This window comes from Odocoileus virginianus, unplaced genomic scaffold (genome assembly GCF_023699985.2).
Source record: "Odocoileus virginianus isolate 20LAN1187 ecotype Illinois unplaced genomic scaffold, Ovbor_1.2 Unplaced_Contig_26, whole genome shotgun sequence".
Classification (NCBI taxonomy): domain Eukaryota; kingdom Metazoa; phylum Chordata; class Mammalia; order Artiodactyla; family Cervidae; genus Odocoileus; species Odocoileus virginianus.
In genome coordinates this window covers 514,757-533,152 of record NW_027224343.1, presented here as the reverse complement: position 1 = coordinate 533,152, position 18,396 = coordinate 514,757, and the positions used below count along the sequence as shown (strand labels likewise).

The window sequence follows — 18,396 nt, the reverse complement described above, 5'->3', positions numbered from 1 at the left end:
AGCATGAAGAACATTACAGAAATAGTTATTTTATAGTGATTAAAGGGTCAGTTCATCACAAGACTGTAACATTCTAAATGTTTATGCACTTAATAATAGAGCTTTGAAATACATGAAGCAAAAACTAAGAGAATCACAAGGAGAAACAGACAAGCCTGTAATTACAGTCTCTCAGGCACTGACAGAAAAGTAGACAGAAAATCAGTAAGGACAGTCAAGGCTTGAACAACATTTTCAACAAACTTGATCTAAATAACAATGTACCCAATTTTTTTTCAAATGCACACAAAATATTTACCATAATAAACATATTTTGGGCCAGAAAATGTCTTAATAATTTTAAAAGATTCAAGTGATTCAAAGTATGTTCTCCAACCACACTGGGAAAACTGCTTAGGAGGAAATTTATAGCTCTAAATGCTTAGAATATTAATACCCTAAGCTCAAATCAGTGACCCAAACTTATACCTTAAGAAGCTAGAAATTCATTAAGCACAATAAATCTAAACAAGCAGATAATAATAAAAATAAGAGCAGAAGTCAATGAAATAGAAAACAGAAAGAAAACAACAACAAAAAAATTCAATGAAACCAAAAGCTGGTTCCTTGAGAATTATCAATAAAACTGATAGACCTGAAACCAATTTGGTCAGGATAAAAAGACAGATGATAAGTATATCAGGAGAGAGGGGAGAGACATTACTACAGATCCTACAGATAGTAAAAGGAGAATAATGGTATATTATAGCCAATGTCTGAGGAGGCCTTACAAATAGCTGTGAAAAGAAGAGAAGCGAAAAGCAAAGGAAAAGGAAAGATACACCCATTTGAATGCAGAGTTACAAAGAATAGCAAGGAGAGATAAGCCTTCCTCAGTGATCAATGCAAAGAAACAGAGGAAAACAACAGAATGAGAAAGACTAGAGATCTCTTCAAGAAAATTCTCCAAGCCAGGCTTCAGCAATACGTGAACTGTGAACTTCCAGATGTTCAAGCTGGTTTTAGAAAAGGCAGAGGGACCAGAGATCAAATTGCCAATATCCACTGGATCATCAAAAAAGCAAGAGAGTTCCAGAAAAATATCTATTTCTGCTTTACTGACTACGCCAAAGCCTTCCACTCTGGATCACAATAAACTGTGGAAAATTCTGAAAGAGATGGGAATACCAGACCACCTGACCTGCCTCTTGAGAAACCTGTATGCAGGTCAGGAAGCAACAGTTAGAACTGGACATGGGACAACAGACTGTTTCCAAATAGGAAAAGGAGTACGTCAAGGCTGTATATTGTCACCCTGCTTATTTAACTTATATGCAAAGTACATCATGAGAAACGCTGGACTGGAAGAAGCACAAGCTGGAATCAAGATTGCCGGGAGAAATATCAATAACCTCAGATATGCAGATGACACCATCCTTATGACAGAAAGCGAAGAGGAACTAAAGAGCCTCTTGATGAAAGTGAAAGAGGAGAGTGAAAAAGTTGGCTTAAAGCTTAACATTCAGAAAACTAAGATCATGGCATCTGGTCCCATCACCTCATGGGAAATAGATAGGGAGACAGTGGAAACAGTGTCAGACTTTATTTTTTTGGACTCCAAAATCACTGCAGATGGTGACTGCAGCCATGAAATTAAAAGATGCTTACTCCTTGGAAGGAAAGTTATGACCAACCTAGACAGCATATTAAAAAGCAGAGACATTACTTTGCCAACAAAGGTCCGTCTGGTCAAGGCTATGGTTTTTCCAGTGGTCATATATGGATGTGAGAGTTGGACTGTGAAGAAAGCTGAGCACCAAAAAATTGATGCTTTTGAACTGTGGTGTTGGAGAAGACTCTTGAGAGTCCCTTGGACTGCAAGGAGATCCAACCAGTCCATTCTAAAGGAGATGAGTCCTGGGTGTTCATTGGAAGGACTGATGCTGAAGCTGAAACTCCAATACTTTGGCCACCAGATGCAAAGAGCTGACTCATTTGAAAAGACCCTGATGCTGGGAGGGTTTGGGGGCAGGAGGAGAAGAGGACGACAGAGGATGAGATGGCTGGATGGCATCACCGACTCGATGGGCATGAGTCTGAGTAAACTCCGGGAGCTGGTGATGGACAGGGAGGCCTGGTGTGCTGCAGTTCATGGGGTCACAAAGAGTTGGACACGACTGAGTGAACTGACTGACTGAATGATGGCCAATACATTTGAAAACTAGATGAAAATGGATAAATTCTTTGACAGACACAAATTACTAAAGTTCATTCAAGAAGAGAGAGATAATCCTATATTAAAGAAATCATATATTTAGTTATAAACCAAAGAAAACTCCAGGTCCAGGTGGAATTCATTGGCAACTACTACCAAAAATTTAGGAAGAAATAATATCAAGGCTATAGAAACTCTTCCAGAAGACTGCAGAATCCTGAAGACAAAATACTCCTCAACTCAGTTTATGAGGTGAGGCCAGCATCACCCTGATATCAAAATCAGACACCACAAGAGAAAAATTACTGTGAATACAGACATGATCAACAAATTAGTAGAAAACTGAGCCCAGCAGAATATAAAAAGGTAATACATCATGACCACATGAAACTTATGCTGAAAATGCATGGCGGATTCCACATTTTAAAATCATTATCTCAACTAAGACAGGAAAAAAAAGTGATCACCTCAACTGATGAAGAAAAAACCTATGACAAAAAATCTGATACACATTATGAAAACTCTTAGCAAACTAGGAACAGAAGGGACTTTCCTAACGTGATAAATGGAGTGTGCGTCTCCTCTAACATACCTGTCACACTCCCAGGGAGAGAGGAGGGGACGGACGTGTCAGACCCACAGTGTGACTTCCGTTCTGTTTTCTGACCCAAGGAAAGGCAGTCAGCACGGCAACCATAGTTCCACCTTTTACTTTCCATGAAGGAAAGATAGCCAGCAGGCCTCAGTCCCGGATGCCCGTTAGAGTCGCCTGGGGGAGATTTTAAAGCGTCCTGATTGAACGGTCCTCAGCGGGAGAATGCTCTTTAAAGCTCCTCGCCTGGTTGATTCTCATGGGCAACTCGGGTTGAAGGCTGTTGGCTTTCATGAGGTCGTCCTCCACTTCCTGTCCACCTGCACCCTGCCCGCTCTGAACATTTTGAGGTCTTACATCGCCGCTAGTGAAATAACGCCTCTTCCGAGTTATAGGAGCCTTTGCTTCTCTGCTGCCGCTGCTCAGTCGCTCAGTCACATCTGACTCTGTGACCCCATGGACTGCAGCCCACCAGGCTCCTCTGTCCACGGGATTCTCCAGGCAAGAAGACTGGAGTGGGTTGCCATTGCCCTCCTCCAGGGGATCTTCCTGACCCAGGGGCCACACTTACGTCTCCTGCAATGCAGGCGGATTCTTCACCCGCACTGATTATCAGCACCCCTTCATAAAAAGCAAGCCTGAAGAGCAGGATTACGATTCTCAAGAAACCAACATCTGCATGTGAGACAAGGAAGGTTGGTGAAAAGAGGGAAGAGAAAGGAATTAAGATGGACAGGACTTGGAGGCAAGACAAGCAGCTGACATTACAGAGAATGGACATCAAACTCCTGACAAGCTGATTGAGACTGTAAAAGACAGCTCCACAAAAATGCTGTCAGTGCAGTAAGGGATCGCGAATAAGGACAATCAAGGCTACTTCTGCTGCTTTAATACTGTTCCTGTTTTGCTTGGTAAACAGGCTTCAGAGAAAGATAAAGGGGCTTTTCAAAAGAGCAGGGATGCGTTTCAATACTCACGCCTTCTCCAAACACTGGAGTCTCACAGAGACATAATGTGTCAGTTACACCATCTCCTAGCAACCTCTCTCACAAAGAGGGAGGATATGATGCCAAGCAGGGCTGAGCTAACGTTCCCGCCTAAGTCATGTGGTGGCCTCCCTCTGGGGAGACAGGCCGGAATAAAGGTGGCACAGGGAAGTCTGTGCCAGTGAGGGGCTTCTTTCTGCCCCGCTATGGCGGGGAGGCAGGAGGGCAGCAGCTCTCATCCCAAAGTTTCAACTTACTTGTTTTTCACCCCTGAAGCTTCAGTGTAGCCGTGGCTCCACACGGCTGGAGCTCCAGAAGCATCTCCTGCCGAAGGCTGATCAATCTTGAAACAGCGGATATTACTGATCAGAGAAACAGAGGGGCCAGGAATCATTAAAACAGAACAGGTGCTCATTGCTACCTTCACCTGAGAAACGAGAAACACCTAAGCACTCTGTCCTTACCATTTCTCACTGTGTTTGATGTGTCTGAAATGTTCATCAGCAGCAAGAACCAGCTACTCATCATAATGAAACCAAGGGGCATACACACAGAGCACAGAAACGAGTTCATTAGCGTCAAGCGGCGGTTACTAAGGGCTTTCACACTCACCGCCCTGGACGGCTGCTCTCTGCTGGGAATGGAAGGCTTTCAGCCTTGGCATGAGAACAGGAACTATTTAAGTTAGGTGTGTTCTCACAACATGAAACTCAGATGTGAAAAGAACGAAACCTCAGCTACAATCGTACTTTGCCTGGATGATGCAAGAGAGTTCTGCAACATTCATCCTTAAATCCAATATCTGCTCATATCACCCCTTTAAATACTTATAGAACATTACTGGGGACTTGCCGCTCCCTGATGCTTCCAATTCTTTCCTCACGTGCACAGCCAACCATGCTGAGACCAACATCATAAAGTTATGAAATAAATGAGGGGAATTCGATAAATTTCATGCTAACTACATATATATAAACGGGAAGATAAGTTCTTATCTCACCTTGGCTGTGGTATGCTGTAACTGGCCCAATAGGATGACAACCAGAAATATTAAGAGTAAACCCTCAAACTCAGTTCATTAAAAACCAGCCTATGAGAAAGCATTCAATGCCCATGAACACGAAGTCATACAGATATGTAGCAGGTCCTTAAAAGGCTGCCTACCACACGGTGAGATAAATCCCTATTTGTAAACTGCCACTAGTTTTTTTCCCCTATTAATTAAGAGAAAGGGCATATAATTTCAAAACCTAAACACTTCTGTCCTGAGCCCAAGAACTTAAATTATCTGTTGGCATTTATTAACTCCACAATATAATAAACACGGAATACCTTTCCCAAGAAGTAGTCAACTAAGAAGCAAATCAACACCCAATAATATTAACTTTGATTCTAGAAATATTTGGTGGCAATTTCTTTGAAATTTAAAACTATTTCATTAAACAGAAGCTTCTACTCTTAACTACCAGAAGGCATCACTTTTCCCTTATCCTAAAAAGCTGAGAAACATAAATATCACAGAGGGTGCCAATGGAAAATTCTGAAATAAAATACCTCATTTTACATCAGGGGGATATATCCTTTTTTCAAACACATCAATAAAAGGGGTATTTAAAAAAGACCTGCTGTTGTTTGTTTTCCATATGACCTGGTACCAGATGTGATCCATGTACCATGGTAAGCAATGCACTGGGTTTCTTAAGGCATGTCTTATAGGTTCTCACTGCATTTTTTGCTTACCTTTCTGAATTCTAGAGAAAAATGGAACGTTCCTTTCTAAAGACATATATACTAAAAAAACAAAAAACAGAACAGAGAGCCTTTAAAGAATTCCATTTCCTAGCCTGATTATTAAAGAAAAGAATAACCCTGCCCCCTTCCCCCCCGCCCCAGTCCTTTCCAGTGAAGCAGCCCTCATCCTCCGCCAGGCTGAGAACAGTGCGACCAGGCGGCCCTCTGAAGTGAGCGGGGCGCGGACTCGTGTGCATCCTGAGAGGAGGCTGAGGGGGTCTGGGAGCTGGAGCTTAACCCTGTAGAAGGGTCACCACATGGACTGACGCTGCCTTGTGGAGAACAGACCAGCCAGCCCTTGACAGAGGGTCTAAGTTACACATTAGATATGGAACCTCTACCAGGTTATTAAGGGGCCACAACTTTCTAGATATTAAACAGAGGGTGACGATTTTACCTGAAGAGTGCTATGATGTCATTGCCTGTTACTCATCTTTTTAAATCTGGGAGCACACCTGTGCTTCACTACAGGCACTCCAGCCATTCCAGTACCATATACTCTTTAGTAGAGAATTTAACGGGCACCGTTTTAGGCCTGTATAATAGTGGGGTCATTCCATTAACTATATGGTTTTGCATTTTTTTTCTAATTACGTCATGAAAATCTCCCTGTGTGATTTTGTAGTCATCCTAAATGTAATTAGAAATATCTTGATGACTATCCCTATGCCTAAAATGAACACATTTCTGATTATTTTTAGAATAAAATTTTTACCACAGAAAACCTTGTTTAGGTATACGAATACTTTTTAAAAAATCTAACAGAGAGCCAATGGCTTTTTAAAAAACTTATATAAAACGACAATCCTCCATCAGCACCAATTTGAGAGGAAAAATGTCATTATTTAAACATTTAATATTTCCTTGATACACTAATAAAGCTGCATAATGATCTTTTCATGTAACTGTCTGTACTTTGTTTATTAAATGTTAATGTCCTGTGCTTATTTTCTGCTTGAATGAGTATTAGCATTATTGACTCACACATAACTACATATAACATAAATATTAATACCAATATACTGACTTCTTTTGTGATTCCCCTTCTCTTTTTTGGCCTTAAAAGTTCTTTTCTGGTTTGTGAATATATATGATTTCTTCTTACTTTTAAAAATTATTTCATTTTATAGATTTAACTCTTTAATTTAGCTGGAGTTTATTTTGGTGTGCAATAGAAATTTGACTTTTATTTTTCTCCAAAGAGCTGCTTTCACTTATTAACACATTTTTATACAATTATTTTTAACACAAAATGACATGTCATATTTCTAAACACTCAAAAGTTACCTGTGTAAGGGTGAAATATGTCTTGATAACCCACATATTCTTAGTTCTGAAAAGTCCCTTAGACGCGTGTAGACCACCCTCCCTTAAAGATGAAAAGACTAAGGTACGGGCACACTGAGGGACCTGGGCCAAGCCTCTGCATCCTGTTAAAACAGTGGGGAGAGCTGCAGGTCTCCTGTCTTTAAATCTCCCTTTCTACTTTGTTTTCATTATTCTCATCTCTTTTTGTCTGAACACTTTCTTAAAAACTTTCTGGAAGGACAGGAGTATCCAATTATCTGAAAAAAATTTTTGGCTGTCCGTCCATCTTGGTGAACTACAGACTCACAAATCACTTCACTTCAAGTCTGTGCAGACAGACCTAGTGAGTCAGACACTTCCCATTCCACTCAATGTTTGCAGTGAGGGGATGCGGCGCCTCACGAAGGACTCACTTCAGCAGCTCCAGGGTTCTGTGGTCAAGGGCGAGTCGGGGGTTTCCAGTCAGGTCCAGCTCTTGCAGCTTCGGAGGCAGGTTTTCTGGTAACGTGACTTCGCTTAGCTCGTTACAGCTCAGGTCCACGCACTGAAGGAAAAGTGGAAAAAAGAAGACATGGTCTGCAGACGTGGTTCAAGTGGTTCTAATGCTCTGTTGCAGGAGAATCAGTCTGACGATTCACTGCACTATGACGGCCAAATGCAGGAACTATGTTTGTCTGCTGTTTAGCCCTAAACATTTACGACGGACTAGGGCTTCCAGCGTGGCTCAGATGGTAAAGAGTCTGCCTGCAATGCAGGAGACCTGGGTTCGATCCCTGGGTTGGGAAGATCCCCTGGAGAAGGAAATGGCAACCCACTCCAGTACTCTTGCCTGGAGAATCCCACAGACAGAGGAGCCTGGCGGGCTACAGTCCATGGGGTCGCAAAGAGTCAGAGATGATTGAGTGACTACACCACCACCACTACCCTGTAACACCTGAACATAACCAGTGTTAGAGTTCTGTATCTTTCTTTAGCCTTATTATTAAAATATAAAAATCATAAATGTAGGTACAATTTCATTACATTTCATTTATTCCAGATCTTCTCTCTCATCACCTTTGATAGCATTAATACTCTGAACAGAAGTGCAAGAATTCACTTAATCTAAATGTTAATAATAGGGACATCGTCATCTCCTCCTTTTTGTTGTTTTTCCAATTATAAATAATGGCTGTATGCCACCTGGACTTGAATGAAACCCTGATAATACTGCATCATTATGGGCTATTCCGGTAGCACGGTCCGTATATATCAGTAGAGAGAAAACAGCACATCACACGGTATCAACAGAGTCTCCTGATGGTGATGAAACATGAGCTCAAGGACTGACAGGTGCTGGTAACACAGAAGGTTAAATGGTTGACACAAACGAATTCAGAGGTCAGAGTATGTATTACGGGAAAAGATTAAAGACACTATGGAACATCACTGACTTTTATGCAATTGGTCAATAATGTTTTTAATGTTACCTCTAAAGATGTAAACTTTTACAATTCCATAGACATAAAATTGCTCCTTCTTTAAATTACCAGATTATAAACAAGTTCGTGGGGTATCATTTATAAAAGTGACCTTGGGGACAGCGATACAGATTCTGAGAGACGGGTTCATGCACCAGCCCTCCCAGGCCCATCTGGTCACCAGTCCTGAACTCCCTGCAGCCAGTTCCGCACCATCTAGTTCCACCGTCCTGTTCTGACCACTGAGCACTTCCCAACGTTGTTTCAGCCTCACTTCCCTCTGATCCGCTCCTCATGGTGCTGCCGGGGTGGTTTTCTGATGTGGTTTTTTCTATCTCATTCCACTCCAGCCTCAGTCTCTCTGCCGCTCCCTGCCACCCTCCAACATGCCCCCAAAGTCCTCAGCTGCGGCCTTTGGACCGCCTTTCGGTGCCCGCGTCCTCACGCGGTGTTCAGCTGTGTCAGAGGGACTCTGCGCCAACCTGTTCTCACCTGTCTGTGCCCTTGCACTGCATCCTCTGTGGATGGAACGCTTCACACTCTCCTTGCTGCATCTCCTCCCACGTCTCATGTGTTTTTAGCACACTGCGCAAAGCAGAAGCTCGACCGATGCTTTCACCACAAGGAGAAACAAACTACTGCCTGCCAATTATTTGTTGACTGAATAAATGAACGGATCTTAATGGATCTGTTAGGATTGGAACTGCAATACACATGTTTAGGTTAAATTCAGTCTAGAGTAAGTAGCACTGCAAAGGAACCGATGTTTTTAAATGTGACTGCTTCTGCATGAGACGGGAACTCATCTCATTAAGGGCAGGCTGAGTGGAGAAACACCCCTTACACAGCCGTGCATACTGAAGGGGGTTTATTCCTAAGAAGTACAGGACGCTGATACCTGGTGACGACCTCTGGTGCTAACACAGACAGTAAGTGCTTTGCTTACAAGCACTATTGCCTATTCTTTTAATAGTCTTCCACTAATGCTTGTGGACTGAATAAGCAAAAGAAGAACTTCAATTTGTAAAAGTGTTAATTGCTCAGTCATGTCTGACTCTTTGAGATCCCATGGACTGCAGGCCACGAGGCTCCTCTGTCCATAGGATTCTCCAGGCAAGAACACTGGACTGGGTTGCCATTCCCTTCTCCATTAATTTGTAAAGACCCTTCCTTTTAAGTTTATATACAGTATCTCTGATTTTTCTCAACTGGATTTTAGATTTAGGAAACCTTATTGGCAACACCTTGACAAAAATGACCATCAGGGTAAAACTTTTTTCAAAAAAATCTTCAATCCACCAATTACTATTCCATTGCTGCAAATAGTAAATTCCCTTCAACACCAAAACTATTTCTAAAATCTGACTTTAATGAAATGCATCCTATATATAAGCTAAGCAATTCCTTTTCATCATTTCTTCTTAAAACTGGTTATGTGTGCCCTTGGGGAGACTCAGTGGTGTATCATAAACTTACAGGACACCTGGCCTGTGCTTCTGGGGGCGTCAGTGTTACTTAGAAGACTATGGAGCCTTCACTTCTATATTAAAACTAAAAGAAATGGTAAAAGAGTAGAACACAAAATAAACATGTAATTTTAGATCAGAAAGGAGATGTCAAAGAAGTTTATAGATGATTCCAGTTTATAGATATTCCAGACTTTGGGGCATATGATCTTACTTCTCTTCTCCCTGTGGATAGGAGACTGTCGAGAGCATGACAGCGCCCACTTCCCAGCCAACCTCCCCGAGGACTCACGGTCACAAGTGCGCCTTTCCCCGGAGCATCTCTGAAGAGATGCTTTTCACACACACACGACTCTCAGAGGGCCAGTTGTTTATCTGCATGTACACACAGCCCACTTCATAAGATGAAGCAGTATTTGGTTGGAAAGGGCGTGGCTTTGTGTTTAAAAGACCTGCTGAAATAATTTTTCAAACTTGAGTTAAAAAAACAAACCAATCTGTCTGAGATAATACATTATCCTGACTCAGAGAGAGAGACTGTTCAGGCCTAGTTTCCTGCGGGCTGTGTGGCCAGTGCGGCAGGGGGAAAAGCGGCTTCAATGGCCCTGTCCTGGGAGACACTGCTTCATTCCTTTTCCACAGCTTTTGTTCCAAACAGGAATGGATGCCAGATTCCCCAAATTTTAGAAGAATTCCTAAATAACTAATACCTAGACTCCAGGATCAGAAAGACAATTGTTCCTGTTTCCTGGTTTTTGGATATTTCAGTTCCTGGGTGACCTGTTGAGTCTAGAAGGTCAGCTACCCCACCCAAACTGCCACCTAACCGGTCCCTGGTGTGTCTTTATTTCCCTTACCCTCCTTTCCAAAGAATTAATGCCTTTTCTTTCATCCGCTTTGACCCATCACTTCCCCACATGCTTTGTGTTTTATGACTGAGCTGGTTCTCTTGCTCTCATCCCACTTCAGAAAAAACAAACACGGCTTGATTCCAAGGGAAATTCAACTTCCTGGAGCTATTGTTGTCAAGAGTGTGGCGTATTAAAAACATTTTGTACTCCATTTCCCAGTGAAAACAACAGTCCTAGAGATGACATCACTCAACTTGTCCAAATGGTTTATTACTTCACAGCACAAACATGAAAATAACCTTCTGGGGAGAACTTAAAACATTCTAAAATATGCTGTTCACCTAGGGGCCAGAATCAGGACCCTATGGAAAATTTGACCAAAGTTGCTGGTATATGGTGTTTCAATCTCACCTGCTTAAACCCCACTTTGAAAATGGTAGGAATATGCCACTAATTGGAAGTCATTCAACGAAGAGCTGGGGTTTTGCTGCACAGCTCCTACAGTCTCGCTGTCACTGCTGAGGAGCGAGGTGAGGGGCCTGGGCGAGAGGGGCCGAGGGCTGCCCAGGCGGCTCCGCTGCTCTCTGGGCCACCAGCACCGCAGCCCAGACAGGACGTCGCTGGGACCTCACGCCAAGCCTGGCTGACGTGGGGACTCGAGGACCAGGTGTTCTTCTCTAGCTGATGACCAAGCGGTTCTGTATCCAGAAGGAGGTGGAGGTGTGTCTATTTTAGAATCAGAACGGAACACGACCTGCTCCAGGACACAGGATTGGTGGTGGGTTTGGAAGAAAGTGCCGAACAGTGGTGAAGACAGTAATCCTAGGGAGCAAAGCTTCTATGACTGGGTGCCCTCGAGCGCACCAGGAAACTCCAAAAAATTAACCTTTTCCTACTAACTTATATGACTTCTGGCCCACACAGAGAATCTGCTGCCTGACGATCACTCTGTGAGATATCACTGAATGCACCAAAATGAGGGAAGCCTACACCCACATTTTATCCAAGATTAGGGGAGGCACGTGGTCTCTGTTTTAGGGGTATGCGGATAACGGCCTAATTTTACAAGTTTCAAAAATTACATTTTAGTATATATATTTTAGTAAGAAAACTTGTTTATTCTTTTAAATGATAATTGGTTTTAAAGCTTTGGTAACAAAGCTGTGAACAAGCCCTCTCCTTCTTAAAAGATGAGACTGCTCACGGAGAACTAGCTAAATATAATAGAACCTTATTCTTTTTAAAATTATGTTATCTGCTAATGTTTATAATTGCAATGATTTTAACACTTTATATGAAACACCTTACAATTACTGTACTTTATTTTCAAGAAGCATTAAGAATATAATCTAGGATTACTAGTGCCACTCAGTCATGTCCAACTCTTTGTGACTCCATGGACTGCAGCCCGCCAGGCTCCTCTGTCCATGGGATTCTCCAGGCAAGAATACTGGAGTGGGTTGCCATTCCTTCTCCAGGGGATCTTCCCAAAACCCAGGGATCAAACCTGGGTCTCCTGCATTGCAGGTGGATGGATTCTCACCATCTGAACCATAATAAAATTTTTAACATAGGCTAGATTATTTCAACTTATAAAAAATGATTTCTTTTATATTAAAAACATGCATTAGGGCTCAGTTTGCAGTGATGACTCTTATAGGTATTTTATCATTTGTTATCAGCCACTATTTTTACCAGGAATTTTCTTTTGGATGGTTTAAATGTGTGTAAATACTTACATAGCTGCTTAAAATATTCTCATATGAAATATGAATGAGTTGTTTCTCATATGAAATAACACCAAAATATCAATCCAGAGTTCTCAAACAATGTAACTATTACTTTTTCAATAACACTATCTGTCCAGGGCTGCAAAGTTCATACTTTTGTATATAAAGGATACTTGATACAGAGCATCACCGCCCCTCCAAATAAAACCCCAACAACAAAATATCTCTTGGTCATGGAATTGCTGGGTCAGAAAGACTGGACATTTTTAACATAAGGAAAATGCTAAGATATAATATCTGGGATTAAAAAAAAACTATTAAAAAATAACACCAAAAGTAAAATTTTAAAAGTGGCTGTAGGACTTCCCTGGTGGTCCAGTGGCTAGGACCCTGCATTTTCACTGCCAGAGCCCTGGGTTTAAACCCTGGGGAAGGGGAACTAAGACCCCACAAGCCACTGGTGTAGCTCCAGCCACACACCCTCCCCCACCCCCAACGCAGGGGCTGCAAATCAGGGCACAGAGAGCAGACAACAGGGAAGAAATTAAACGAAACACAAAGGCACCAATTTTAAAAGCCAGGAACCCAAGGAAGAGTCTAAGAGAAAGTTTGCTTTTGCAGGACAACATTCACATTGTGCAAAATCTAGTCAAAACTTGAAAAGTGTAAACGTCTATCCATATTTTAAACCAGATACTTAAAAACAAAAGAATCTACAACTAAGAGTTTGATAACATTAAAAGACAGGTGCAGAAAATAAGACAGCACACGGGAGGTTAACCCGGAGGCCAGGGTGCACAGGGCCCTGTTTAATGAGCACCCATGACCCACCACGCCCCCTCCCAGGGTCAGCTGGCCAGCAGCCCCCAGCAGGCTCAGCTGTCAACACAGCTCCTGTGCTGGAATCAGAGAAGCCTGTGCTTAAGCGACAGGTTTCCTGGATTTTGTTGATCATCAGTCAAAACAGTTGCTCCATATAATCAACATCAGAGCTGACCCCTATGGAGGCCTTGTCACTAATAATAGTCCACATTTAGCACTCTCCTTAAGAGTTCTTACTTCTATTTCAGATGCTTTACATGTTATATTTCATTTCATCCTCACGGCAATACTGCAACTCTGTACTGTTCTTTCCCTCACTGTACAGATGAGGAAACAGAACAATTAAGTGACTTTTAGCTGGAATCCAACTCTAGATCGATTCCTTTCAGAAGCCTGCCTCTTACCCACTGTAAAAGGTGCTATAAAGTAAAAACAGAATACTTCTGGGACTTCCCTGGTGGTGTGGTGGTTAAGACTCTGTGCCTCCACTGTAGGGGCCCGGGCTCCAGCCCTCGTCAGGGAACTAAGATCCCGCGAGCCAGACAGCGTGGCCAAAAAAGAAAAATTCTGCTAGTTTTCAGTAAGTGTTGTAAAATGCCACAGTCATATATGAGAAGACAGTGCTCACAGTAAAATACTTCATGGCCTAAAGCACATACACACACACACTTATCACACGGCTCATACACACCTCAACCATGTAAATGTACTCCTGTGATGAAAAATCGTTCATGTTATTCAAAGTGTCTTCAAATAGGATGACATTTGTTCCTTTTTAGGAGATCAGAATATATCCTGAGTCTATAGCCAGAGTTGTTTTTTTTTTAAGTATAAAATGAATAATCAGAAATGCTGAGATACAAATGAAAGAACTTCTTATTCTTTGTGCCAAAAAAAAAATCATTAGATGACGTTCCTTCTAGTGAACTGGTTTCATCCTGTGAGAGTGCTCAGGGTCAGGAGGTGCAGAAAGTCTCTGCCACCAAGCTGCTCTCTTCACTGACATAAACCACTTCTTTTTCAGCACCTCAGCTTCCCTGCCTACCACGTGGGAGATACTACTTGTCCTGCCAGCATCATTCAACTGAAGTGAATCTCTGGTCATAGTAGCAGCAGTGAGACTACATCTGCCCAGGGAATTACTACTACTCCACAGTGCTGGGGGGACGCTGCTGTTTAATCAGGGCGTGGGGTGCAGTGGTGCTGCTGGCTCTGCCGAACTCCTATTGAGCCTGGTCAGTGTCCGAGTCTCACAAACACCCTGAGGAAAGGTGCGGCAGGTGCTGTTAGACATGATGGGAACGAGCGAGGCGGCTATGCGACTGATGCTGTTCAGTCGCAAGTAGTGTTCAATCCCTTGTGACCCCACGGACTGCAGCCCGCCGGGCTCCTGTGTCCATGGGACCCTCCACTACGGTGGGCGGCTGTCCCCTCCTGCGGGGCATCTTCCGGACCCGGGGATGGGACCCGGGCTCCTGTGTCCATGGGACCCTCCACTGCAGCGGGCGGCTGTCCCCTCCTGCGGTGCATCTTCCTGACCCAGGGATGGGGCCCAGTCTCCTGTGTCCATGGGACCCTCCACTACAGTGGGCGGCTGCCCCTCCTGCGGGGCATCTTCCTGACCCGGGGATGGGGCCTGGTCTCCTGCATCTCTGCAGGCAGACTCTTGACCTCGGAGCCACCTTCCCCACTCCCAGTCCAGGGTTTCTTGTTTAATGGTTCCCCTCCCCCTCCCACCTTGGCCAACTCAGCAGTGTGGCCCAGCAGTGAGGAAGGATGGGGCAAGAACAACAGAGATGTCTTCATTCTGAGGAGACCCAATGAGGGTGCCAACATCCTGAACTGGTGACTCAGACGAAACAAGTCTCTCTGCAGACCTGAAGGCTGGGGGTTACGGGCTTGGACCACATACCTTGATTTCCGGGAGCTGCATAACTTCAGGGAAGACTTCGATGCAGTTGGAGTGAGCAGTCACCGTGTGCATGCGTCTGCAGTTCATGATGGTTGTCGGGACGGCCTTCAGTTTATTCCCACTAAGGTCAATCTCTTCAAGCTCCTCCAGTTTTGCCATTTTACTAAAGAAAGAGAAAATCCAAGGTGGACAAGTCACAAAATAATTAGAAGGAAATTTAAAAAGAAAATACTAATAATAGATAATGAGAACCAAAGGGTAATTTAGTCTGAAGATTCTTTAAAGATTCACTTAGAATCATTTTAACAAATGATTTGTTAAATCACTTTTTCACTACTCTTTTTGAGGATCAAAGTATTTTAACACCTCCTTTCTTACTACAGGGGTCTTTCCTGGTCGGTCAGACAGTAAAGAATCCGCTTGCAATGCATGAGACGCGAGAAACCCGAGTTCAATCACTGGGTCAGGAAGATCCCCTGGAATAGGAAATGGCAACCTGCTCCAGTATTCTTGCCTGGAGAATTCCAAGGACAGAGGAGTCTGGTGGGCTACAGTCCTTGGGGTCGCACAGAGTTGGACACGACTGAGCAACAAACACACACACTTTTCTTACTACAAAACAAAAAGTCTCAGCTTCAACTCTTTAAATTGGCAACAAGAAGAAAAACGGATGTCCTTTTCCTATTAAAACTCTGTGTGTGAATTAAGTTATCCTGACAACAATCACTTCACTATGTGGCTTAGTCTGAACTTCAAATCAGAACTTGAAAATCCTACTCAAATGGGTCAAAAGTTAGCACTGATCCAGTATATGTGCTTTAAAAGAGCTTAGTGTAAGAGTAGGCTTTCTTTGTATTGGCACTGAAACCTCAAGGGGGTACAGAGGAGAAGAGGGAACAGCTTATATGAAGATATGCTTTCTCCTGAAACCCCACTCCCCACACTCCTCCGACATAACGTGTGAAAACAAAGTGGCGGTGAGGAGGAGAATGCTGCGGGACACCCGGATCACCTCCAGGCCTTCTGTGTGTGTGTATTAGTCTCTCAGTTGTGTCCAACTCTTTGAGACCCCATGGACTGTAGCCCACCAGGCTCCTCTGTCCATGGAATTCTCCAGGCAAGAATGCTGGAGTGGGTAGCCATTCCCTTCTCCAGAGGATCTTCCCCACCCAGGGATCGAACCCAGGTCTCCTGCATTGCAGGTGGATTCTTTATTGTCTGAGCCAACAAGAGATCTTCTGGCTGAGCCAAATTCCATCTGCACCCAAAGAAATTTCTCTCAACTTCTGCTAAATATCTACAAAGAAAGCACCTTTCTAACTTTACCTTAATAACACACCCTAATGTAATTTTCCTGATAGCTCAGCTGGTAAAGAATTCGCCTGCAATGTGGGAGACCTGGGTTCGATCCCTGGGTTGGGAAGATCCCCTGGAGAAGGGAAAGGCTACCCACTCCAGTATTCTGGCCTGGAGAATTCCAAGGACTGTGTAGTCCATGGGGTCGCAAAGAGTCAGACATGACTGAGTGACTTTCACTTTCAATATAATTTAATGTTTTTGTTTAAGGATGTCTTTTATTGTTTAATCTTAACCTATGGTCTAGAATTAACATTAATTAATCAATAATTACAGTAACCAAATAAAGAAAAATTCCAGAGTTAGGGGTTTCCTATATTTTCTGTAAATCTAAAGGGAGAAAGTTCCCCCGCCCCCACCCCCAGTCCTATATGCATCTATCACTCCTCTGACCCCTTTTCCACCGCAGGTGATGCTGGAGTCTTAACAGGCATCAGTGAGTGCAACTCAAACCTACAATGTGAATCATTTAGTTTACAGTTATTATATCTTACCTGCCTGGTTCAGTTTCACTTGTCATAATAAACCATACAAACAATTTAGCAAGAAACCCTTTATTGCCTTCTGTTACCTCTCAAAAATAAAGGTTACTTTATTTGATTACTCAAAGACATATACCAAAGATACAAGAACTAAGTTTTTATCTTATGAAATCAGATCTTTTAATATCATAAACATTCAACATGGGATTAGGATATACTATAAACACCCCTGTATGCAGACTGTCGAGTAACCCATCTATGAGAGCCTGAATTTGTGAGGTTGTTATTTGAATATGTCGTCATATTTTGAAAAGATATGGGAAGAAATCAATAAGCAACAGGCATGAAAAAAAGATTCAAAATACGGAAGTCAGGCCCGAGGGAGAAAATGTTACGGAAATTTCTATGCCTCAACACAGAATGAAGGTGAAAAAAGGACAAGTTTCTATATTCAGGGCGGTCACCAGTGGCCTGGGTCCCTGGGGAAACCCTCAGAACCTGAGTGCATGACCATTTCTCCTGCTGCGCGTGGTCACTAACCATCTCAAAGAGGACAGGGAGCCCTTTCAGGGATGTTATCCTTATGGGACTACTATGTTTTCTTCTAAAACTATCATCTCATTCCATAATAAAAGAAAAACACATAACAATTAAAAAGAAAAAAGAAAAGCTTAAACATTAACATCAAATGAGTGGGAGAAAATAAATAAATGTATACTACAAAACAGGGCAATACTAGAAGTCAATGCATATCTGGGCCTCCCCGTGTTAGTAAGGGCTTCAACAGACTGCTAACCTTGATGGCCACAGAGGGAGGCTGTGCCAATATTCTGCTTTGGCTCAACGCTAAGCTGCAGTTAACAGTAGAATACCACAGGGGTTACTGTTTGCTTCTTTGACATGTGGGTGTGAGCTCTAGGACCTGACTTTTTAAAGGATAAATGCCAGTGACACAGAAGCAGAGTAAGTCCTCCATGGCAGGCTCAGTGTGCAGATTCACTCAAAGCAAGACACAGTGCTACTGTTTCCCAGATTACAAATTCAAATTAAAATAGACTTAAAAGTGTAATTTTGAGAGCCATAAATTATTCCCAATGTCACAGTTTCTATGATCAAATAAGCCACCACTGTTTTTATACCATAAACACAAATACGAAGCTATTAGCGAATTAAGAACCTTCATGTTTCTAGTTAATGTTCTAATTCTCTCTCACCATACTAAGTTAAGTTTTTAAAAAATTAATTTGACTGGTTAATAGGAAGCAACAGAAAAAATACACCTTGTAAATAACATACTTTTTTCAAAATCATAAGAACATTCTAGCAATTGGGTCCTTGGATACATTCATATTAGAAAAATAAACACACTCCTCTTTAACACAATGTTGATAATGGCTTATAGAACAGAGGAATAGCTTTACACTATTTGGAAAATAAACATTTTAG

General features: G+C 42.6%; 1 protein-coding gene across 1 annotated transcript in view; it reads right to left on the bottom strand.

Annotated features, from left to right (window-relative positions):
* PHLPP1 (PH domain and leucine rich repeat protein phosphatase 1) overlaps nt 1–18,396 on the bottom strand; it is a 214,777-nt gene that overhangs the window by 10,315 nt on the left and 186,066 nt on the right. Inside the window, exons 12-14 of the mRNA XM_020905594.2 lie at nt 15,113–15,275; nt 7,285–7,415; nt 4,030–4,134 (exon numbers count right to left, since the gene is read on the bottom strand). Coding sequence (XP_020761253.2) covers nt 4,030–4,134; nt 7,285–7,415; nt 15,113–15,275 — 399 coding nt within the window. The remainder of the gene's footprint in view (nt 1–4,029; nt 4,135–7,284; nt 7,416–15,112; nt 15,276–18,396) is intronic.